The 25,557-nt window shown below is 42.0% G+C and overlaps 2 protein-coding genes across 3 annotated transcripts; both read left to right on the top strand.

Moving 5' to 3' along the window:
- The first annotated feature begins 5,937 nt into the window (after positions 1-5,937).
- Positions 5,938-7,095, top strand: nppb (natriuretic peptide B). Its single transcript, XM_003454242.4, has 3 exons — positions 5,938-6,143; positions 6,532-6,817; positions 6,901-7,095. The coding sequence occupies exons 1-3, from the start codon at positions 6,030-6,032 to the stop codon at positions 6,915-6,917; spliced, it is 417 nt and encodes a 138-aa protein (XP_003454290.3). The 5' UTR covers positions 5,938-6,029; the 3' UTR covers positions 6,918-7,095.
- A 13,416-nt stretch (positions 7,096-20,511) lies between these two features.
- Positions 20,512-24,027, top strand: nppa (natriuretic peptide A). 2 transcript variants are annotated; one of them, XM_025901360.1, is made up of 4 exons: positions 20,512-20,719; positions 22,876-23,182; positions 23,381-23,439; positions 23,734-24,027. In XM_025901360.1, the coding sequence occupies exons 1-4, from the start codon at positions 20,609-20,611 to the stop codon at positions 23,761-23,763; spliced, it is 507 nt and encodes a 168-aa protein (XP_025757145.1). In that variant the 5' UTR covers positions 20,512-20,608; the 3' UTR covers positions 23,764-24,027. The 2 variants fall into 2 exon arrangements, with proteins under 2 accessions (XP_025757145.1, XP_003454313.1); XM_003454265.5 differs by lacking the exon at positions 23,381-23,439 and having other exon boundaries at positions 20,514-20,719.
- Positions 24,028-25,557: the final 1,530 nt, after the last annotated feature.

Genomic DNA, 25,557 nt, shown 5'->3' with positions numbered 1-25,557 from the left:
GTAGAAGTACAACACACAGAAACAGTGAGACTGGTGAAATATGTGGCCTGACAAACACACAGTCAGTCAGGATTAAATGCCAGTCCCTCAGCCAACTAACATCTAACAGTTGGAACTGAATAGAATGGCATTCATATCATGCTTTCCTAACTTTTATTGACCACTCAAAGGGCTACAACCAAATATAAACAATAAAAAAGGTGCAGTTTGTTTTCACTCATTTGAATAAACATTTATGTGATATTTGTGTGATGAAACCAACTGAATGTTTACATTTACATTGTGTTGAAAACTACAATTATAAAATAAAACACCCATGAGTTGTGACAAAAAGTATTCGTTTGTGGTCAAGTATTTCTTACCAAAGAGGAAAGAAAGTACGTTGTACCTTCTTATCACTTAACACAGTTGTTGCTTGACCGTTATTAGAGCCTCACTTAAAGTTGCTACCGCAGTCAAGGGCAGAAGCTATTAGTGAAACGAAGCTAATTAGTAGTGAAGCTTGTCAGGTGGGCATGCATACACTCGTAGACTATTAAATGCATCCTTTAACTACTACTTCTCATTTTTTGGACCCACTTCCCCATGACTATTGTTCCAACACAGCACAACCACTCCGAACCATGTCAGGGCCTTTTTAAATTGTATGATTGTTTTAATCAGTTAGACACAAATACCTCAAATAATAAGAGTGAGTATCTGCTCAAACACTGGATCAACCTTCTGTTGTCATTAACTGGACGATTTGCAACAGTCAAAATTAAAGTCCACAGAATAATTATCTGTTCTTAATGCCCCCAATAACTCTCACAGACAACTGCTTTAAATCCCTCAATGCATGAGCAACAAAATTCTATCAGAAAAGCAAGAAACCCCAAATTTCCATAGCAACACTACAAAATAGTAATTGGCACGATAGATTAGAAGCACTACAAATTTGAATTACTATGTCAAAGTTACTGTAATCAACTAAAATATTTAATCAAATGGATACAAAAGGAAACCTACAATAACTCACGGATAGATGTAGATCTTAGGAAGTCAGAAATTACAAGTTGGTGACATCCTGGTGGAAAGCAAACAAAATCATTAAATTGTCACCCTCACCATGTATTATTGTCTAAAGTCTATCCTTTAAGCTCAGGTCCTCTACCAGAGGCCTGGGAGCTTGAGGGTCCTGCGCAGTATCTTAGCCGTTCCTAGGACTGCGCTATGCTGGACAGAGATCTCTGATGTTGTTCCCGGGATCTGCTGGAGTCACCGCACCTAGTGCTCCAATTACCACTGGGACCAGTGTTACCTTCACCCTCCACATCTTCTCGAGTTCTTCTCTGAGCCCTTGATGCTTCCTTTTTTCCCTAATGTTGCTGTCATTCAGTATTGCTACTTCTATTACTATGGCTGTCTTCTTCTGCTTGTCGACCACCACTATGTCCGGTTGGTGAGCCATCACCATTTTCTCGATCTGTACCTGGAAGTCCCACAGGATCTTAGCTCTGTCGTTCTCCACCACCCTAGGGGGAGTCTCCCATTTTGACCTTGGGACTTTCATTCCATACACAGCACAGATTTTCCTGTATAGTATGCCAGCCACCTGGTTATGGATCTTGAGCTGAGCGCTTGTTTCTGTGCTGCCATAATTAGTGCCTAGTTCAGCCACTGGTAGAATTTCTGGATTTCAGCCACTTCCTCTACATACCGTCTAGGGGCCTTTCCTTCCATGATGACTCTTCCTTTTGCTCCGCTTCTTTCTTGGGTTTCTGTTGCCAGAGTTATTCATTAAGCAAGTGGTCAGTTGTTCCCATCTTCCTGCAGCTTTCCTAGCAGCCTCTTCATGGTTCCTATTTGGCTCTGGGATTCCCAGGTACTTGTTCTTATTTTAGTGTCTGCAATGTTGCCTTCTGGTAGAATGATCTCCTCAGTTCTGACTACCTTCCCTCTTTTTGTTACCATCCAACTACACTTCTGCAGTCCAAACAACATCCCGATGTCATTGCTGTAGATCCTCACGGTGTGGATCAGTGAATCGATGTCTCATTCACTCTTGGCATACAGCTTAATATCATCCATGTAGAGGAGGTGGCTGACCACTGAGCATTGCTGTTATGTGTTGCATCCTTTTCCCATATGCTCTTCCAGCACTGCTCCATCTCAAGCCTTGGTGGTGGCGTTCTCATATTGTTCTCTTGCCACTGAGAGTACACCTTGGATGGTTCTGTGGAGAACAGCTGGTTTATTGTCCTGCCCTCTATCTCTCCGGTGTACCTCTTCAAGAGGCTGGCCAAGGCTGTGAGTCTTTGCTTGGCAGTTTCCATGGCCTCAGGTATGAACAGCTTGCTGTAATTCTTAGGCACCTTCTTCATCGCACCTTTCTGCAGTTCCGATAGTTGGCTAACCTCCCTCCTGGCTAACTTGATCCTAGCCTCTGTTCTATTTCTCCACGGAGGGTACTGCTCCTTGTGGCTATTCATTTTGTAGCCAAGCATCTCACTGATCACTGCTGCCGTGGTGTAGATCAGCTGGTTAGTCTCGGTAATGGTGGCAGTAGGTATCGTCCGTAGTGCTGCATTCACATCATCTAGTAGACCTTCAGAGGGTACTTCACTTAATCTCGTCAGGTTGGTACACAGCTGACAGCCCTATTTGACAACTGTTCAATTATTGTCAGACCCCTAACAAGATGGCGCCTGTTATTGGCAATGCCACTGTCAGGGTCTCTATTTTTCTGTTTTTTATGGCATTACATATTTTGCTGCTGTCTGTGTATGAGATTACAGCTACCTACGTTTAAACCTTATTTCAGATTAAGTTAGCAATGGAGTCTATGGATGAAAATGGGAAACACTTTGGAGGCTTCCCTTCACCATTTGGGCGATCAGCTGTTACCCATAACCTCCAATGGTTGCTTGTGTTATGCAGACTCTTTCCCTGACAAAGAGTCGTCAGGGGAAGTGAGGAAGGAGAGTGGGCATCCAAGTGAGATTACAGAAATACAAGAGTAGCGGTGATTTAGCGTCCTTCTTGGCGCTCCCGGTGTTGGATGTTTTAGCTAAAACGGACCTCCAGCTGAATGTATGGCTTCTCCGCAGAGGTTTTGGCAGGACACCGTGTTTGAGACCAGTTTTCCCACACCATGTGAGTGACCATTTCATTGTCCCACGGCTTATGAGAAACCATATGAAGTCCTGGGGAGTGTACAGGGCACACTTGCACCAAGCCCCTTAGGATTTAACCAGAGATGCTTCAGCCTGGCCGATTAAGACGACAATATTAAACTCCTGTTCAATCTCAGTGAATAGCATTGTCTCTCCTCCAACTCCGTGTACACCTGTCTTTTCAGATATGGATTGCAATGACTTTTAAAGATTTTTCCAAGATAAGATCAACCTTAGAGGAAACATGTCTCCCTTAGATAGCCCCTTCAACTGTGATCTCCCACACCCCATAATTATGGAATCTTTTCACCCAGTTTTGTTAAAAGATCAGAAATACTAACTCAAATGAAACCCTCAACAAGTCCAGCTGATGTCTTACCTACTTCTCTGTTTCTTAAAGTTTTTGACACCACTGGGCTCTCTCTGGTCACATTGAAAAACTGTTCCCTGCTACCTTGCTCTGTCTCCAGGTGCTTTAAACAGGTGGTTATTCAACCTCTGCTGAAAAAGCTTAACCTGGATTTGACACTTCAGACAAGCTACAGACACAGCTCAAAACTTTTTTCATTACTACAGTATCAGAAAAATCATTTGGTCACAAGTAAAGAAGGCACTGGAGAAGGATAATATTCTTGATAACTTTCAACTGGGTTTTAGAAAGTTACACTCCACAGAAACAGCTCTCATCAAAGTCACAAATTACCTTTTGATGGCCGCAGACATGGGTGACCGGTCAGTCCTTGTTTTATGGGACCTTAGCTCAGCCATTTACTGTTGATCATCAGATCATAATCTACCGCTTAAATCATATGGTAAGGATATCTGAATCTGTCCTAAAATGGTTCCCCTCATTTCTGGCGGATATAACACTTTTGGTTTCAGTAGGAAGCTTTCAGTCAGATGAAGCTGAATTTTCATGTGGAGTTCCACAAGGATCGGGTTTAAGCCCCTTGTTATTTTCATTATATATTCTGCCTTTAAGCCTTATCATTAGTAGTTCCAAAATTATTTCCTACCATCTGTATGTAGACAATATCCAACTGGACATCTCCTTTAAACCCTGTGAATTAAACAAATTAGCTGTTCTAATGGACTGTCTTAGTGCGATTGATGGTTGGATGACAAACAAAAGACTGTGTGTTTAATTCTTGCTCCAGAGATTATCAAGCCCTAAATCAGGCAACATCTGGGTTCTTTCTCATCCACGGTAAAAGCTAATGCTCGGAATCTCTAGTTAATTTTTTTTTTATCAATCTCCGTCTTTTGATATTCATATCAATTCTGTGACCTGCTCTCACTTTTTTCATTTAAGAAATATCGCCAAACTCATGAGTATTGTCTCCAAAGGTGAACTGGAGATGCTTGTTCATGCCTTCATCTCCTCCCGATTAGATTATTGTAATGCACTCGATTACTGGCTTCGCTGGCTGGCTTCGCTGCCAGCCTCTGTCACACCAGTGGCTCTGTTTAGATGATGGGCTCCTCTCCGGCCCCAGCCACTACTGGAATAGGTAATGCATGATTAAATGATGCTTGTCGGTTGTGAAGATCAGCCTCCCCTGCATCCACACCCTGAACCCGCTGCTCCACCCCACCACTGCTGGATTCACCTTCTTATTTGGATTCAGGGCTGAACCTGCTCTCATCTGCAAGGAAATTTGAGGTACCAATGGTAGACCTGCTAGTTCTAGTGTTTTCTGGGTCCATTCATGACAGTTTTGTCTGAAAAATGCACTAGTGGCTCACTGGTGGTCATTTTGTAGGACTCTGGCAGTGCTTCTCCTGCTCCACCTTGCCCCAAACCCAAATACTGTGATGATCCTTTCATTTTTTTAGAGGAGTTTATTCTGAAGTTACTTTGTTTACAAAAAAGTGAGATTTTTGTTGTTGTTGTTATTAATGAACTTATTGTTTTTCTTGTTTGTGTTCATTCAATTAATGAGGATTCTGTGACTTGGTGGTCCAAATGATACTGCTTCAATAATAAATACAGTTTTATTTATTTACACTTGCCAAAATCCCAGCAGTGAGTTTGACAGTTACTATAACTGCATGAAATATAAAAGACTTCCTGTACTTGTCTGTGTGAAAGCAGAGCTGAGCAACATCAGTCTTTTAGAGACAGTACTTCACCTAAATTCATAATCATTTAATTCACTGCTATATTTGATTAAAGTTATCACAAGGCAGTGACTTGTGAGTGATATGTGTAGTGTTTTGTTTTTCCTTTGCTTCTCACAGCAGGTCAGCAATGACAGTTCAGTTTATTCTCATACATATTCTGGATGCAACATCAATTCAAGAAAACACCGACAATTAAAAATGTTGTAATTATCCAAAGGTGACAGACTTTAAAATACGCTTTCAAGAAAAGAACATTAGGCAGTGTAAACATCACATCAGCAGATTGGACTCCTCATTTTTGCCACTATTCCTGCCACTAAAAGATGATCTCTCAGAACAATTATCAGCAGGCGACCGTACAACTATTACATATGTGTCTTCATTTAGTAACACTATCATGTTGTCACATTAGTTTACTACTTCCTGTAACTCAGTGACAACAGTGTCCCGTGTGAGGTGGGAAGGCTCTGGAGAATGTTTCTCAAGCAAAGTAGCATATGGAAGCAGCTATGTCATAAGAATACTAGCATACAATGCTTTAAAAGGAGCATTTTCCGACAGCTCGTGTTATCAGAATTAGGTGTCAGGCATGCCGGTCCAATTCCTGGCATACCTATGTGTGTTAACCTTAAGTATAAAAGAGAGTGCTGCTGTTGGCTCCAGCATCCAAACACCTACAAGTCAAAGAAGAAAAAGAGAATTTATCCATTCATCCAACTACTAACACGAACAGCAGCAACTCAGAGCATCATGCGTCTGTCTTCTATGTGGCTCTGTAGCCTCCTTCTCATTTTAAAGCTGCAGCTGACTAGCATGTATCCCATCAGTACTGGCTTGACTGACACTGACATGGACATCTTGAAGGTAAGTCTCCTCACACTAACTTTTTCTTGAAAAGGTTGAGTCTGCCTGGGAATTTTAGGCAATCTGTAGCAGCAACCAGAACAAGGAACTCAATTTTATTTATAGACTTTAATGTTAGTTATTCACGTAAGATGTTGAACAACATCCTGCATTTCCTTCCATAGCTGTTCCCAATATTTAGCCTTGATATCTCATGTGATAAAGCATAGAGTCTGATCATTTTCATCTTACCTGTGCTCCAATATTGCTTCTAATAATCTCAATAAACTGAGACATAAATTGTTGACAAATACATTTGAGTGCCTCTGTCTATCCTCATGGCATAGTTAAATTGCCATGTTTATTATTTAAGACCCAGTACAACTTTCATCTGTGTGGATCTTTAAAGGTGCTCCTCAGCAGACTGGAGGAGTCTGTTTCAGAACAAATGGCAGTGGACCAAAGTGCCCCTGGACAGAGGGATCTTCTAGACAGCCTGAGCACAGAGGACGCAGGAGATGGACCTCAGCCAGACGCTGGACTAGATGAAGCTGAAATCCGGGAGTTTCTTTCAGCCAAGAACCTCAAGAGTGTCCGCAATGATTCATCTAGGAGATCTTCTGGTTGCTTTGGGCGACGGATGGACAGAATAGGCTCCATGAGCTCTCTGGGTTGCAACACTGTGGGAAGATACAGTAAGTTACAGTAACTTCACTACAATAAGGTTAGAGTAATGTAGCACAGATTTAACTCTTACTCTCTTACTCTTCTCTTGCAGATCCAAAGCAAAGATGAAGTCTTACCATCTAAATTCCAAAACTGCAACGTCTCTACACAAAGATACTTTTATTTAAAGGCTATTTATTTACTAATATTTATTAAATACTGTTGCTCAGCAGAATATTTAAAAAAAATGGAACCAAAACTGTTCCTTGTGTACTGTTGAATGTTTTAATAAATGTTTACAAATGCAGGTCATTGGCCCTCATCACTGACCATCAGACACAGCCAGCATATTTCAAAAAGACACTAATGTACGGGAGACTTTTCCTTTGAACTGTCAAATATAAAAACACAAACTGAAACATGTAGTGTCGTCTTAATGAAGAAGCTCTTGTCATTCTGAGTAACTAGCAGGAGCAGGGAGCTCTATGCAGGACGTTTATATACAGAATTCATTTGATAACAGATTTATTTTAATGTCTTCATAAAAAAAATGATCTGACACAGACCGCGCATGAACATTAATGAATATCCTGAACTATTTATTGGTGATAATGATTTTCCATTCCCATTTATTTCACTGCCAGTGCATTACTGGTGATCAGCTGAGTAGTTTAGTGCATACGGTCTTAGCTTGGCACCTGATTGTGTCTTCGAGGTTGTTTAAAGGCTTTCTAACAAGGAAATGATGTACAGTGAATTACAGTACAGCTGAGCACTCCATCATCAGTGCTCCACTGATTAAAGCTACAATTACATCATCATCAGTGAATTTGAATTTGCTGACATTTTTAGAGGGTTCAAACCACCTTTCATGGCCACATGGTTTAGATGGCTGTTTGACTGATTGATATATTGATTGTTTCCAACAGATGTAGAGTGGCTTGCAAAAGTATTTGGCCCCCTTGAACTTTTCCACATTTTGTCACATTACAGCCACAAACATGAATCAATGTTATTGGAATTCCAGGTGAAAGACCAATACAAAGTGGTGCACACGTGAGAAGTGGAACGAAAATCATACATGATTCCAAACATTTTTTACAAATAAATAACTGCAAAGTGGGGTGTGCGTAATTATTCAGCCCCCTTTGGTCTGAGTGCAGTCAGTTGCCCATAGACATTGCCTGATGAGTGCTAATGACTAAATAGAGTGCACCTGTGTGTAATCTAATGTCAGTACAAATACAGCTGCTCTGTGACGGCCTCAGAGGTTGTCTAAGAGAATATTGGGAGCAACAACACCATGAAGTCCAAAGAACACAGCAGACAGGTCAGGGATAAAGTTATTGAGAAATTTAAAGCAGGCTTAGGCTACAAAAAGATTTCCCAAGCCTTGAACATCCCACGGAGCACTGTTCAAGCCATCATTCAGAAATGGAAGGAGTATGGCACAACTGTAAACCTACCAAGACAAGGCCGTCCACCTAAACTCACAGGCCGAACAAGGAGAGCGCTGATCAGAAATGCAGCCAAGAGGCCCATGGTGACTCTGGACGAGCTGCAGAGATCTACAGCCCAGGTGGGGGAATCTGTCCATAGGACATCTATTAGTCGTGCACTGCACAAAGTTGGCCTTTATGGAAGAGTGGCAAGAAGAAAGCCATTGTTAATAGAAAACCATAAGAAGTCCCGTTTGCAGTTTGCCACAAGCCATGTGGGGGACACAGCAAGCATGTGGAAGAAGGTGCTCTGGTCAGATGAGACCAAAATGGAACTTTTTGGCCAAAATGCAAAACGCTATGTGTGGCGGAAAACTACCACTGCACATCACTCTGAACACACCATCCCCACTGTCACATATGGTGGTGGCAGCATCATGCTCTGGGGGTGCTTCTCTTCAGCAGGGACAGGGAAGCTGGTCAGAGTTGATGGGAAGATGGATGGAGCCAAATACAGGGCAATCTTGGAAGAAAACCTCTTGGAGTCTGCAAAAGACTTGAGACTGGGGCGGAGGTTCACCTTCCAGCAGGACAACGACCCTAAACATAAAGCCAGGACAACAATGGAACGGTTTAAAACAAAACATATCCATGTGTTAGAATGGCCCAGTCAAAGTCCAGATCTAAATCCAATCCAGAATCTGTGGCAAGATCTGAAAACTGCTGTTCACAAACGCTGTCCATCTAATCTGACTGAGCTGGAGCTGTTTTGCAAAGAAGAATGGGCAAGGATTTCAGTCTGTAGATGTGCAAAGCTGGTAGAGACATACCCTAAAAGACTGGCAGCTGGAACTGCAGCAAAAGGTGGTTCTACAAAGTATTGACTCAGGGGGCTGAATAATTACGCACACCCCACTTTGCAGTTATTTATTTGTAACAAAAATGTTTGGAATCATGTATGATTTTCGTTCCACTTCTCACGTGTACACCACTTTGTGTTGGTCTTTCACCTGGAATTCCAATAACATTGATTCATGTTTGTGGCTGTAATGTGACAAAATGTGGGAAAGTTCCGAATACTTTTGCAAGCCACTGTATAACAAGTCACACTGACTCCACCACACTTTACACGTCCCCAGCTTGTTCAAATAAATTCCCCTTTTAGAGATAATAAAGGGGGAAGAAAAATCACATGTGATTTCTTGTTACAGGCACCGAACAGGAAATTAACCCTATAACGCCCTTTGTATCATATTTGATACATGAGTTTCTGAGACCTCTATCTCATCAACATGATCAATACTTGCCATAATTTCAAAATGTTATGGACAAAATTCTTTTAGTCTCTAAAATTAACATTGTTGTTAACAAAAAGTTGCCAAAACCACCAATGTATCAAATGCGATACAAAAAATATATAATAAACATATCATGCACAACATTATATAGCAAAAAAAAAAAAAAAGGATTTGTGGATTTTGTTATAAGGGTTAATAAACATCTCAGTTCCAAAAAAATCTGAATTTTGTGGCTATTTTTTGATGGGTTGGGTCTGATAACCCATCTTAAAAATCTCTTCGTCTAGAAACATACTAGACACATGCACGACTAGACGAGTAATCATTGCTATTGTAACGAGTGGGCACCAGACGTACTACTCATTTAATCTAATTGCTTTCATTTTAATGGATGCCCAATGGCAGCAACTTGAAATAAAAAACCAAGAAGCACAAGCGTCCGGATCAGTCCATAAACATAAGAAAACAGTCCAACACAAAACAAGATCATTCATGAGTCCACAATAAGGTCAGGGGGTCGACCCGGAGGTCGACAACACAAGGGCCACAACAGTTCAGGGGGCCAGCCCTGCGGACAGCAACGGCGGCAATGCAGATGAATCAAATCCAGGGGCCGACCATGCGGAATGCAGTGGCGGAGACAAAGCAGGTCCGGAGGCCGACCGCGAAGCTAGCGGTGGCGACGAACTCTCTCCAGATGCCGGCCGCGAAGCCAGCGGCGGTGACGAGCTCTCTCCGGAGGCCGACCTCGACGGCCATAACACCCAACTAGAGGCCTGGAAAGCGGCCGGCAGAGGCGAGGTGGAACAGGCCGAGCTGGACCTGATGATGGTGTGGCAACCGCGGCAGGGCCAGACGCGGCTGGGCCAGATGTGGATGAAGACACAGAGGCTGGACCAGGCGGCAGCGGAACCTGACGCCAGCGTGGCGGCTGCGGAACCAGGCGGTGATGCTGCAGTTGACGGTGTGGAAGTCGGAGGAGGTGGAGCAGGTGGTGGCTGAATGGATGACCCAGAACCATCAGCAGACATGGGGATGTGCTGGCTGGGTTCTCCCGAACCCCCAGCTGACGTGACATGAGGCTGGTCGGACTTCTCGGGCCCTCCAGCTGACGAGGCATGAGGCTGGACGGGCGACTCGGGCCCTCCAGCGGAGATAGGAGGCTGAATGGTTCCTTCTGACCCTCCAGCGGAGACAGACACTGAAGCAGCAGGTACGGAGACCTCTGGCAGTGTAGACACTGGCTGGGGCTGAGCGACTTGGCTCAGGCAGAAACAGTGGGATGCAGTCCTCAGAAGGCTGAAAGTGTTCTCCAACACCCCCAGCAGAGGACGGAGGCAGAAGGGCAAAGTCACTGGAGCTCTCAGCAGGGGATGACGGCTGAGACTGCTCAGTAAAGTTCTCAGGTGAAATTGCTGGAGCTGGTGGCTTAACCTCTAGGGGTCCAGAGTTGGCTGGTGACTGACACCAAGCCTCTGGGGAGGCCCTGGAGGGAGTTACTTCCTCGAAGATGACCAGCTTTTGAGAACCAGCAGATGTTGTGGTGAAGTATGTTCCCTGCTTAGAATAAGACGGTGAGGATGGTGACTGAATGAATGAGTGGGCAGGCTGCTGAACTAGTGGCAACTGAGCTACAGGTGGTGGAGTGGCTGACTGAACTGCGGGCAGCTGGGCTGCTGACTGAACTGATAACTGTGTTACAGACCCAACGTTTGACTGTGGTGAAGGTGTGGATGGGAGAATATGGCCAGGAAAAACTGCTTCAGTGAGGTTTACAGCTTTCCCTGAATGGACCAGTGCAGGTGAAAAAGCGTCCCAAACATTTTCATTCTCTAAATTCATAATGCTAGACTCAGTAACTCCAGGCTTAGCAACAACAGAGTTGGCACAGTCATTAACACAGAATGTGGGCTCAGAAAAGGCAGTCTTTGAGGCAATGGCCATGGATAAAACGGAGAAACCACCATTATCGCGCTGCTCTTGTGGCGACCTGCAGCAGGTGTTTATTGGCGTTTTCTTTCTCTTTTTCTTTTTCTTTTTAACTTTGTTTTAACTCTGTTCTTAACCGTGGTTTTAACTTTTTGCCGAGATGGAGATCTTCTACACCTTAGTTTTATTGTTGTTGGCGATATTCACCTGGAGTCATTCACTCTCACTGACAATCACTTATACACGCGAGGAACTACTTGGATTACGGTGGTCCTGTTTGTCTATGTACGACTCTTCTAATGCTCGGACAGATGTGATTCTTGGTGAGGATTTATTTGCCCGGTCAAAGACTAATTTTGGAAAGCCCCGCCGCTTGAGAAAACGCGGAAAGAAAGGCGGCGTGCGTCAGCGTGTAAGAAAACTTCGGAGGAAGAATCGTGTTCCTCTGCCTTCTATGATTCCGACCAGTGTCCAATCTCTTAGGAACAAAACGGATGAATTACAAGGAAATGTGCTTCATCTACGGGAATACAGTGAGGCTTGTCTGATGGCGCTTACAGAGACATGGCTGACCGATATGGACAGTGACACTTCACTGCGAATCAGCGGCTTTGGGACCCCTGTGAGATTGGATCGGAATTGTGGAGTAACACGCAAATCTCACGGAGGAGGGGTATGTTTGTATATCAACCAGGGCTGGTGTAATAATTTTACTGTGCGGGAGCGGTTGTGTCTTCCTGACATCGAGCTCCTTTCAGTATCTGTCAGGCCTTTTTACTTACCGAGGGAGTTCCCTCAAATTTTTGTCACTGTTGTTTACATTCATCCTAAAGCTGACGTTAAAACTGCTGCTGACGCCATTTTTAAAGTGGTACACAATCTGCAGACTCTTTCTCCGGATGCTCCTAATTTTATTCTTGGTGATTTTAACAATTGTAATCTTAAGAAATCACTGAACAATTTCTTTCAATATGTCACTTGTCCTACAAGGCATAACAAAACGCTGGATTTGTGTTATGGACCAATTAAGGGGGCATATAAGTCTGTAGCTGGACCGGCGCTAGGTTCTTCGGATCACAGTGTTATTCATCTCCTCCCTGCTTACAGATCTGTGATTAGGAGGGAGAAGGCCTGTGTGAAGGGGACTAATGTCTGGACAAAAGACAGTTGTGTTGCCCTTCAGAGGTGTTTTGATTGCACTGACTGACTGGTCCTTGTTTCAAGAGAGCACTTCTGATTTGGATGAACTTACCGATGTAGTGTGTAGCTACATCTCTTTTTGCAAAGACTCCATGATTCCAGTCAGAGAATCTAAGACTTTCCCTAATAACAAACCGTGGCTCTCTAAAGATATTAAGGATCTGATTCTTAAAAGGAAAACTGCTTTTATCGAGGGAGACGTTCCCACTGTGAGAATATCGAGGAAGGAGGTGAGGGCTGCAATAAAGATTGCCAAGATGAGGTACAGAAATAAGACTGAGGCAGAACTCAGCAGTAACAACCTCAAAAGAGCTTGGCTTGGTATGAAAACAATGGCAGGGCTACAGACGAAAGGTAAAAGTAGCATTACCTTAGAGGGGTTTACCTCTGACAAACATCTGGCAGACAGTCTTAACAGTTTTTACCTTCGTTTTGAGAACTATGACTGTTCTAGGCAGACCAGCACACTGAGGGGAAAGACTATCACTCCCCCATCAATTTGTATTGATGAGAGGGGGGTAGCTAATCTTTTTAGACACACCAAAAGCAAGAGTCCTGGACCTGACAACATCTGTGGACAGGTACTGAGAACTTGTGCTGATCAGCTGAGTGGGATTGTTCACCATATCTTCTCACTTTCTTTAGAGCTACAGACGGCACCTAAGATTTGGAAACATGCTGTCATTGTTCCTGTTGCTAAGGGCAGTTCTCCTAAGGTAATGATTTTAGGCCTGTGGCTCTGACTTCTTTAGTGATGAAGACATTTGAGAAGATAATTAAGAAGGAGATTTTAATGCAGGTTGAACACCATCTTGACCCCTTCCAGTTTGCCTATAGAGCAGGGAGAGGTGTGGAGGACGCTGTTGTCACACTCCTGCATCTCTTGTATAAGCATCTTGAGGACCCCCACACCCATGCAAGATTATTATTTGCTGACTTTTCATCTGCATTTAATACAATTCAACCCTTCTTACTTGCTGACAGGCTTTACAATCATTTTAAGCTTGACACTAGTCTGGTCGGCTGGGTGACAGACTTTCTGACCAATAGGTCAGAATGTGTGAGGGTGAATCATGTATTTTCTGATGTGCTCTCCTCCTCTACTGGATCATCCCAGCGTGCTGCCTCTCTCCCCTTCTGTTCATTCTGTACACAAATGAGTGTCGCAGCAATTTCACGAACAGACACATCCTGAAGTTTGCTGACGACACAGTAATCGTCAGTCTTCTAGTGGGGGATGAGTCAGGCCGTGGACAGGTTGTAGATGATTTTGTGAATTGGTGTGATGAGTCCTTCCTTTCACTTAATGTGTCAAAAACTAAAGACATGATTATTGATTTTAGGAAGTCCTCTTATAGCTCATCACCTACTATCATTAAAACTGCCGATATTGGGATAGTTGAGAGTTATAAATATCTAGGTGTGGTACTTGACCATAAACTGTGTTTTGAATCTCATGCTGATGCCACTACTAAAAAAGTTAAACAAAGACTGTTCTTTTTAAGGAAAATGAGATCTTTTAATGTCTCATCTGAGATGTTGTCTTTGTTTTATAGAAGTTTTATCGAATCTGTGACGTCTTTTTGTATCGCTGCGTGGTTTGGTAACCTGACGGTGAAGAATAAGAATCAGTTGGGACTTCTGGGCATGAAGATGAAGTTCGGGAAGAATGAAATCCTGAACGAGCGGGTGCAGTGAGTCCAATAGCCAGGGGTAACCGGAAATGAGTTGCTGTAGCCTGGCTTCCACAGCACCGAGAAATCCCTCTACCTCATGCTCCAGCCATAGGTTGACCAACCTAGAAGCAGAGTCTGTTATGAGCTCCCGAAGCTCCGTGAGTGGAGTGAATGCCACTGGATCCATATCTGGCTGGTCCGTACTGTCACGGCGAGTGAGATGAGCCGTGTGGAAATAATAGAGGAGGATGCAAACACAGGCACTATATATGTCTTTTAAACCTGAAGATGTTTCTAAGCTGCAGATTCTAAATGTGTGCTTAGAAACATTTGGGTGGCTGACAACTTCCTCCAACTTAATGAAGAAAAGACTGAAGTCCTTGTATGTGCTCCGAATAGACATGTACCTAACATAATGAACGCTCTTGGTCCTCTTTCAACATCTGTGAAATCGTCTATCAGGAACCTAGGAGTAACCTTTGATTCTGCTCTTACCCTGGATGTTCACGTCAAATCTCTGGTTCGGTCCTGCTTCTATCATTTAAGAAACATTTCTAAACTGAGCCCCATAGTATCTCATACTGAACTGGAGATTGTTATTCATGCATTCATTTCATCATGATTGGACTACTGTAATTCACTGTTTACATGTCTAAACAAAAACTCCCTGGAGCGTCTGCAGATTGTCCAAAATGCTGCAGCAAGGCTTCTGACAAGAACATCTAAGTACTCTCATGTGACACCGTTGCTTATACAGCTGCACTGGCTCCCCGTTGAATTCAGAGTCCATTTTAAGATACTGGTTCTGACATTTAAAGCTCTTCAAGGACAAGCACCAGCCTACATCATTGAACTTTTATAGCCCTATGTCCCTAGGAGGTCCCTGAAGTCATGTGATCAGGGTCTACTTGTTATTCAGCATACTAGGCTGAAAACCAAGGGTGATAGAGCTTTTGCCACTGTGGCCGCCAGACTGTGGAACTCTCTTCCTCAGAACTTAAGATCTGCAGACTCATTGATTACTTTTAAAAAACAGCTAAAAACACATCTTTTTAGAATTGCATTTTGTTAACTCTGGACTGCTTTTGTTTTATACCTTGTGAAGCACTTTGTGATCTTTTATCTAGAAATGTGCTATATAAATAAAATTTTACTTACTTTTTACTTATTTACTTATTGAACACAAAATAAAAATAGACAAACGGCAAATGGAGAATGAACTAATCTATACTGGGAACAACTAACTACTGAACACGAACCTGAACCTGAATATGAAGGAAGATAGACGATGGTATATGATGGTGACAGCAGGGAGAACACACGAATGGAACATGGTAGATACACAGACGGACCAGCGACTACAAGGACAGAAGACACGACTTAAATACACTCAGAGAAACACAGGGAGATTACACACAGGTGGGGGACACAGCTGGGAGTAATTAACGAGACAAGACAAGAGAGGTAAAACTGAACACACTCACATGAGACGCAGATCTTCACAATAAAACAGGAAACAAGAGATCACTTCACAAGGACGCAGACAGGACACAGAACTAAACCCACACAAAACATGAGAACACAAAACCTGCGAACAAAACCCCAAACCAGAACCACAGTAATATAATTTATCACAAATAATCAAAACACCAGAGAACCCCAAAACACTCCAAAATGCAAAATAAACCAAAACATAAGGAACTCAAAAATGCTGGGTCAAAACTGACCCAGAACTGTGACAGGTCTGGATTAGACCCAAGACATGCTGGAGAAATCTGTCGGCTGGCCTGGGAATGCCTTGGTGTTTCTCTGGATAAGCTGGAGGAGCTTTTTGGTGACAGGGAGGTCTTGGCTTCCCTGCTTAGGCTGCTGCCCCTACGGCCCAACTTCAAAGAAGCAGAAGAAAATGGCGGGATGGTTTATCGACTTCTTATTTTAGATTTACGGTTTTATTTAAGTGGTTGTCATGAACCATGAACCATGTGCATCATTCAAGAGTCTGGGGCTCTGAGGAAAAGTTGTGTTTTTTGGTTATAGTAAGAATATGTAATAGTTTTCATGTCATATTCAGCATTATTTTATTTTAAGTGCTGTTCTTTATTGTCTGTTTGAAGAATAATGTGCAATGATCATAATGCAACAATGTGAGGTCCCACACAAATAAGGAGCATGATTGATTATTGAAGAACATGATTATTGGTTTTAACGCCTTTGTTTAGACAGTTTTTGACTATTTAACAGTCTGAAAGGCTCATAATCAAGAAGCATGGTTCACAATCCTTCTTTAAATCACTCACCTCACCCCCGACCTGAACTAATCAATCTCTCATCTCTCTTAGAGTTACTGACTCCCCAGGTTCACTGACCACACTGTCCCTCTGACTGTTATAAGGAGTTACTCTGTAGTTAATCTGCACGATCTTGTTTGGCCAGACAGACGGTCCATGGACAAATCGATCATCCTCTCCAGCAGGCAGAGCCTTTTTTTTGGGGGCAACAAAAATTATGAAACACTCATACCGTCTATAAATCTATAGACCTTAACCAAACCGTCGTCAAGAGTAAGTATCCACAGCCTTTAATCAGCTCTGTCTTCTGATCTTTGCAACAGTATTTACTAAACTGGATTTTAAAAAATGAATTATTTGGTTAAAATCCAAAACTGAGATGAATGGAAATGCCACTGCAGAGGGATTTTAACCAATCCCCCTGCAGTGCCCCGGACCCTCATAAATGATCTCCTGAGAGACTTCTTTAGCATCTTCATCTTTGTGTTTAGATTGGGATTTTCCTCTACTTTTTTCTAAATCCTTAGAAGTCAGCTGAGCTTTACAGTGCCTTGTAGAAAACGGACTTTATGTCAAAGCAGGGGATTGCTTCTGTGACCTCTCTGGGTTTTTTGTTCGAGGGTGACAGGTGAAGACTGACCCCAGTTCAGATCCAGCTGGATCCCAGACTACAATTTCTCTCCTACCTGCAGAGTGCTATAAGTTTGAACTCCAATCTTGCATAATGGTTCTTGTTTTTTAGAAGATTCAATTTGTCCACCACGAACCGCTTTTAGCGGTGATGCAAGACTTTCCCCTTACAGCATCTTAAGGCAACTTTTATTGTATTTAGAACTTCTTTTTTTTTTTTTAAATGAACTGAAATTACCACCATGGCTTTCCTCCCCAGCTTCCACTGGGACCACACCACTAGGTTCGCCTGCTACCTTGGGGTAAGTAGAACTACTTCTTTCTTTAAACAACAATTTTTTGTCCTTCATCATGTTAAAGGATATCTTTCTGCCTCCCCCACATGTCGGGAACAAGAGTCCTTCAAAACCGCTTTCAGGTCTCCTTCACCCACTAACAATTCCAAATAGATCCTTGTCATACATCTTTTTGGATTTTATCACTGATTTGCTCCTCTCAGATGGAAAGACAGTTATCTTAACCACTGTGTACTGGTTCTCTGAGGCAGCTCACTGTGTGAAGAAGCTCCCTCAGCCTCTAATTTCAACGAAATTTAATTAAATTTTATATAGTACCAAATCATAACAAGAGTTGTCTCAGGGCACTTGAAATTGTAACATAAAAACTGTATAATAATACAAACAGCAAGTGCTTTGGATTCTACCGTCAGACAAATGGACAGATAGAAAGATGAAAGCAGGAAGTAGCAGCAGCCCGTGGTTGAATTATCCATAACAATCCATAACTTTCATGTTCATAGTTGTCTTGCGAATATGCACATAACTCACTCGGTGCTAAATCAATCACTGTTTAAAGTTTCAACCGGTTATCAGCCACCCCATTCCCATCCCATGAAGAGGAACTGGATGTGCTCTCAGCTCAGTCCCAGTGCACAGCTGCTGCATCTGGAACCAAATGAAGGCCGCCTTGCTTCGACCTGCTGACTGTAGTCACTGCCAGCTGACTGATGGAAGATCCCAGACTGATGATGTTTCGTATGGGCAACGTAAAAGTTGTGGTCTGCTCATAAAATTCAGATAAATTATCAACTATCAACTACATACAAATAAAATACAAAACTTTCAGTGACCCTTAGAACATGTTACCCTCACATCTTAAATCAAGTTCTGTTTACATTCTGTTATAGGTGGAAAACAAATAGTTGAACACTTGTGGAAATATGTTTGTTATTTTCTTCATCAAATGAGGAATTGGTAAGCTTAAGAGATGTTGGGAAGTGAGCTGTGTTTTTTGTTTTTTAAATTTTCGTTGTTTGGAGTTCTCATAACGTCAAAGCATCAAGCCATGACATTACGCTGTTTCAGGCTCTCCTGGCTCTGTTTTCATACAGAAGAAGAAAAACTTTTTATTCTCAAAGTTGGAACATTACAGTGCTAAAGCACAGGCAAAAGGTGATTCAATAAAACAAAATGAATCAACAACAGGGAGTTTTAAATGAATGCAGGTGTTGTGGCATGAGATTGAAATGAGAGAGCATGCCAAAGCTGGTTGGTCACGATCCACATCCATTCACCACAGCCACAGTCACTTGGTTAGCATCTTCCTCAAATGATGGAAAGGAGTCCAAACTGTGTTGATCTGAAGTGGATTCAAACAGCAACAACAATGATGAATTCTGGGTAATATAAATGCATTCCAACAGGTAGCAGTTCAATCATCAGGCCACAGATACACCTGCAGCAGCATGTCCAGGTTCACATTACTTTTCAATCTCACCCAGTGCAGTCCCTTTATATTCCTTCCTTACCACTCAGATTAATGTCCTGGTCTGCCCAAAGCCTGAAGGCAGGTAAAGGCACACTGTGCAAGTGTATGTGGCACATTTGTAATGCTGCAAAGCCGCATAAATCTCATCTTTTATTGCCCAAATATGTCACATTCCCCATGATCACCCAGCTCTAGCTCTGAAAGCCATCATAGGTACTACAAGGTCCTCTGGGAGCTTGATCAGCTATGGAGGATTGTCCCATGCCAAGAGTGTAAAGAAAAAGCACAAGCAGATAAAAAAAAGTTTTTGTATGTTTTAAACATGAGGTCTGTGTGTGACAATGGTATTAGTCTTCTCAGCAAAATGAAATGAATGATTCTCTAAGTATTATTTATTTATTTCAGTTGTGTTTAGTTTTGAGTAGCTTTGTGATTTTTTAAAATTGTTTTTTAATTGTCTCCAAAAGGGAAATTAAAATGACTCCTTAGAATTCAAATGTGCAGGATTATTAGGAGTCTGTGTGAAGCACATCCCTTATTACATGTGCCATTCATGTGCCTTATGAATGAGGGAACAAGACAAAGCTCCACCCATGACATGCAATCTCTTATCATAGTGCATTAAAGTCTGCACTTCCAAAATGTGCGATTGCAAAGACGAGGAGACCCTACAAACTAATAAAGACCTCAGGCTCTGGTTTGTCTGAATAATACTGTGGAGTTACAGTATAAAATGAGAACATGGTGTTTGTGTAACTCTTAACTGTGAAACACATTGAATAAACATTAAAACCCAAATATTTACTTTGTTAATATTTCTTTAAATATGTGAAAATTGTTATTTATAAAATACGTATGTATTATAATTGATTCTTGAAATTTGAGTCTATGTAATTCTTGTCTACTTTCTATTAAAGGTCACCCATTATTGAAACATATTTACAGTATACGCTTCTTCTTTTCTATAATACTCCCAGTTCATGTCTTTATCTACTGCACCTACAAGTTTAGATTATAGGCTGTATTATTCCTGCCTTACAAACTCATGACAGGAAGAAAATGCCTTCAGTTATGGTAATAAATCATATTCACAATCCTGTTTATATTCCTTTGACTATAACATTGTTTCCTTCCTGTCCTAATCTAAACCATGCAACCACAAGCAGCAGTTTTAACCTACTATGGTACGTTTCATTCTTGGGAGTGTAGACAGTGTTAAGTATATGCATAGTGAAACGACATTCTTCCCAATACACAGCTCGGAGATCCAGGATGGCTCCTTAGGTCATGCCACTGCTGGCTGGTAAGCATGATGATACACAGACACATATACTGTATACATAGACACATGCACAAACACACACACACACGCACACACACGTCACTTACCACCAAGCGCCACTTAAAGAGACATCTGACCAGTGGCCTTATCATTTAGAGGTGTCAGAATGCACTTGAGGCCGTCTACAAAATGATGGCACTGCCTGTCTGGTGCATGGTAAGTGTATGTAGATGGTTGTGTATGTGAGGCTGTCTGTATATAAAAGCTTGCAGTGCACGCTATAGTATCAGTATTAGCAGAAGAAACATAACATGAGAACTGAGGTTCTGTGGGGCGTATTGGCCCTGCTGTGTCAGCAAACACTGGTTAGCGGCCACATACTGGGGAGGCCCTCATCTGCTAATGACCTGGCTCAGCTCAAGGTAAGAAACCATGTCATACCTGTAATCAACACACCATTTGTGGAAACATTACACTGTGAAGGACCAGATACTTTGACATTCAAACAGAGAGAGGATCAAAGACAAGAAAGTAGCTGCATGAATAACATATTTCCTGTTATTAAAAATCATTCAAAGGCAGTTACACTGGTATCAGTGTCTTCTCAAATGCAGTTAGTGTACGAATACTACAAGCATTTCATAATTGCACTAATGCATCCACCCCAGTATAACTGATTTATGTTCTACTTGACAAAGTGAAGAGTTTTTTCAAATATAGTTTAAATCAGAGCACATGTTGACATGCTTTTCTATGGATTTGTGAATATTGAGAGGGAATAACAGGATGAAATGTTGACTGTTGTGATGACAACAAGAGGACACAACAACAGATCAGGCGATTACAAACAAAGCAACACAATGTGGAAAAGTAATTATCATTAGAGTGTGACCTCACATTGATCTGATCTCAAAGATATACCTGCTTTACTTTGTTCTCCTTATTTTCACTTGTAATTTTAACTTCATCACAACCTTCATCGTCATTCTTCCTTCATCTTATAATTAGCCAAGGTGAACTAGAAATTAGAGCGCTCTGCTTCCAGAATTACAAGCTGTGGTTCAGCTGTGGCTGAAGTAGACAGTTATTAAGGAGATTGCTGTGACTCTGACACAACACTGACATGACATGAACAAAACATTCACCTTTATTCCTGATATGCTGTTAATATTTGCATACCTATTAAATTAGGCAATAAAAACACCCACCATGGTTTTGAAAGTATGCAGCCTTTGGTTCATTGTGTGAACGTCACAATATCTGTGCACTGATGATAACTGTGGTATTTAAAAATTAAACATCGTGAATGATGGGTCCCTCTTGTTTGTTGTTGGCTGAGTGTTATGACTCTGTATCCAGATGGACTCTCAGACTTGGGACCCATCTGCTGACTCTGGCTACCTTGGTGGCCCCACACAACTCGTCACTGCTGTGTGTTTTTCAATTTGATTGGCACCTGAGGCATTGAGTGTGAGCATTGTTGACCAGCTGTCAGGTGTTCATGCCACAACTGTAAATTTTAAAAGCACTCTAGTGTTCATACAGTCATACTCATCCTTTACACCTCAAACTCTCACTTGCACCAACACATGCATAGGGTCTTGCAGTGCACACTATAGTATCAGTATTAGCAGAAGAAACAAAACATGAGAACTGAGATTCATTTCCTGTTCTTCTGATCTCCAGCCGCCCCCTTCTGCTCTTCAGCCACCCCCTATTTGTGTGTGTGTATATTATGGCTGGGTCTGAGTCTTTCTGAGTCTTGGCCACTGTGGGACATAGTGGTGGAGGGTGTGAGGTTGCCCTGCCCTGTCAGGTGCCAGGCAGTTCTCATCACCTGGGACCTTTCTTTTGGCTCATGCTGGGACAGCCAACCTCTTATGGGGTTGGTTACCCATTGTCTTTGGTTCTCTGGGGCCCTTGTCCTTTGGCTTTGGGGGCTCCATGTGGGGCCTCCCTCTTCCTTCACGCGGTTGTCATCGAGATGTGTGGCCTCAGGTCATCACTATTCTTGGGCGTCCGTGGACAGCCCGGGTCTCATGGTCTAATGGACCTGACTCTGGCTCCCCTGACTCTGGCTCCCAGGGGGGCGTTGTTGCAGCTTGTCACCCTCATTATCAAGTGTATTTTATGATAAACACACACACGCACTTGCACGTCCCACCTGTGATTGTGATTGTGCTCCATAAATCTGCTGGACAGGACGGGTTTATTAGGCAATAATCATGTCAAAATTGCTCATGTGATACTGATATGATATTGGTATAATTTTGAATACTTATGGTTACACTTGTATAAGCGTTAGGATTTAGTAATAGGTGAATTTGAGTTGTTACAGCTATTGTGATGCAAACTTTCCAATAAGGTATTTGAACAGACAAAAGAGGGAGGCTGTTCTCAAAAGTGTAGAAATAAATATGCAGCATAAACAGGTCTGTATTTTATATTTTTACATGATAACATCATGTTTTCAGATCATGCATGGCTGTGTGTAAACAGGAATATTTCTGGAACATCACCAGTGTCCAGGCTGCCTCTACATCCTGATTTATTAGATGCTTTATGATTTCTACAACAGTCTTTGCTGGAACGCTTTGAGGAGACATTGGATGAAGTGGTCCAGAAAGAAGACTTGGAAGCTTATTATGAAGACATGAACCAAGATCCCAAAAGCAGCCAGACCAGCCAAGGATGGGACCAAGAGGGGAACCAAGAACCTCTGATATCTGAAAAAGCCCAACCACTAACTGAGGGCAAGACTGTGAATCAGAGGAGCCGCCTCCAGGACCTGCTGATGGCCACCAGGAAACGCACCTCTGGCTGTTTTGGAGCCAGGATGGATCGAATAGGAAATGCCAGTGGCTTGGGATGCAACAGTGGAAGAGGTAGGACTGCAGTCGGAGACGCAAGACACAAATTTGAATTAAATGAGTTAAATAAATACAGAGCATTAGAACATGTCAACCCTTAGAAACATGCATGCAGTTGGATTTTGACTAAATGTGCAATCACATATTCTACAAGTTCTTAACTTAACTTGATGTGTTTTCTCACTTGTTATTCTTTCGGGCTGCTGCCTTTAGGGGTTCGCTCAGCATCAAGCCATCATCTGCCTCCATCACACCAGCCTTCCTCTGCACATGTACAAACTATCTCAGCTTTGCCTCTCTAACCTTAAACGTTGACCTTCCTTACACTTTTCATTGTAAACATGTTTTGGACAGTCCCCTTTTGTTCATACTATAAAGTACGTCAAGTAATAATTTGCAGAACACATTTATGTCGACTGACAGTTTTATTTATTTTTTAAATGAAATCTAAATACTTCAAGTTTAAGTAGAAGTTGGAAATAAATGCATTTGGTACCAGAATTGCAACAGGACCAGTTATATAACAGTACTGTCTTCTTTTTGTGTTTGTGTCATTGTCCTCCTAGGATAGTCCAGCCTTTTCCTGGGGCGCTTGATGGATTCTGCTGTTGGAACTGAAATTATATCCATAGAGTTTGGACAAATATGGTTTTGTATTAGTTGCATTTCAACTTTGTGTATCTATTTTGCATGTTTCTGTGTCAGAGATAACAAACTGGCTGTTTTTCAAGTATGTAATTAATTCTATAAAGATCATTGTAGATGAGCAACATAAACACTTTAATGGAAAAAAGTTAAACAACTGCTGTAACTGCATGTGGGGGTCTAACAAAAATAAACATATTTTTTTCTTACATAAAGGATTCTCTCTATTTTATAGACAGAATAAAAATAAAATTTAAATAGTATTTGAGATTTTGATACAGTGAAGTAGAGTGTGGACATTGAGGAGCAGAGTGACTGATGCTGCTATAAACAGGGGTGCACATAGGTGGTCCACAGGTGTGCATTCGCTGTCAAAATAAAAGACGCGCACCAGATAAGAAGTTGCAACGCACGTTTGCGTACATATACTAGGCACTGTTTTTGTCCGCTAGAGTGGGATTTTCACGGCATATTCTGCACCACATCTCTGTGCGTTCATCATTTGTTTGAAGCCAGCTCACCTCCTGCAACCACTTTTCCGAGAATACACGCTTGTTTTGCGGTTCGGACTCCTTCTGACATTTCTTTGGAGGTGGAGGAACACCAAAGTAATGTCAGAAGGAGCTTGCTTCTTCAACATCTTTAAGAGTTCTAAACAAATGTCTGTCCTCCTCCAGAAAATCTTATGTACGTAAACGTGCATTGCAACTTCTTATCTTGTGCGCGTCTTTTATTTTGACAGCGAATGCGCACCAGCGGACCACTTATGTGCACCCCTGGCTATAAACAAAGAATACGGCTCTCACAACAACAAAGTGGTAAAGTATGTGAAACATTTTACTCCCTATATGACACACTGAAGGAGGACAGTTTGTCCAGGTGCACACGGAGGATTCTAATAAAAAGGGAAATAGCAGTTCTGTGTTACCGTCAGCTTCCATCGCCATGACATACTTAATATTTGAACAAACATTTTACAAATTTTCTGACAATTTGCTAATTTTGAAATAGGCTGATAATTACCAATAGAGCTGTCAACAAGGTTAGGTTTCTTCAAGGCACCGGACAACCAAACCTCGGGATTTCTGCAGTCATCCTGCTTTTCCATGGAAACATTGAAGGCCACAAGTTTTATTAGGTAACCAGGGTGAGTGGAAATTGACAGAGCAAGGGCCACTTTGTGAGGAGTGACCTGATTGAGAATGGCAAAGAAGTGTTTATTAAAAGAAATACACTTTGATCATTATCAACCTTAAAAGAGCTGTGAAAGATCAAACAGATCATAAAAATGTCTTTTCTAAAGCTTACAGCTGTTCCACTTCCTTTCTCAAAGGTCTGAGGCTCACAGAAAAATGAACAGTCTCTAGAACATAGTTTTAAAAAATACCACACTTTATTATCATGCTGCCAGGCCTAAGAGATTAACATTAAATCCTGATTCTCATTATAGAACAAGTCCTTTAAAATATAAGACTACAAATTGAGTGGCTATTCATTACAAGTTTTTTTTTGATGGAGTAAGCTACACAGAAAATCAGGGTTCCTGCTGTGTTGGGCCCTAGCTTATCCCAAGCAAAGGCAGGCTGACCATCAAAAGTGGAAGTTTGCAGTGGTGGAAAGAACCCAGTTTCCTTGACTCTGGAAATTATACATAAGAGATTTGAGGGCCAGCAGGCAGATAATGCCAGACAAAATGTAGTTCAAATATGAGCACAACATGTAAAACAAACAAGAGGCAGAAGCGC

Source organism: Oreochromis niloticus, linkage group LG20 (assembly GCF_001858045.2).
Source record: "Oreochromis niloticus isolate F11D_XX linkage group LG20, O_niloticus_UMD_NMBU, whole genome shotgun sequence".
NCBI classification, from domain to species: Eukaryota; Metazoa; Chordata; class Actinopteri; order Cichliformes; family Cichlidae; genus Oreochromis; species Oreochromis niloticus.
Note: the sequence above shows the minus strand (reverse complement) of the source record. Positions and strands in the feature narration are given on the sequence as shown.

Excerpts from the sequence above, each read along its gene's own strand:
- nppa (XM_025901360.1), top strand. The coding sequence starts at position 20,609 with ATGAGAACTGAGGTTCTGTGGGGCGTATTGGCCCTGCTGTGTCAGCAA. Across the intron at positions 20,720-22,875 it reads ATGACCTGGCTCAGCTCAAG|TCTTTGCTGGAACGCTTTGA; the intron begins GTAAGAAACCAT and ends TTTCTACAACAG. Across the intron at positions 23,440-23,733 it reads ACCAGCCTTCCTCTGCACAT|GATAGTCCAGCCTTTTCCTG; the intron begins GTACAAACTATC and ends TTGTCCTCCTAG.
- nppb (XM_003454242.4), top strand. The coding sequence starts at position 6,030 with ATGCGTCTGTCTTCTATGTGGCTCTGTAGCCTCCTTCTCATTTTAAAG. Across the intron at positions 6,144-6,531 it reads CTGACATGGACATCTTGAAG|GTGCTCCTCAGCAGACTGGA; the intron begins GTAAGTCTCCTC and ends GGATCTTTAAAG.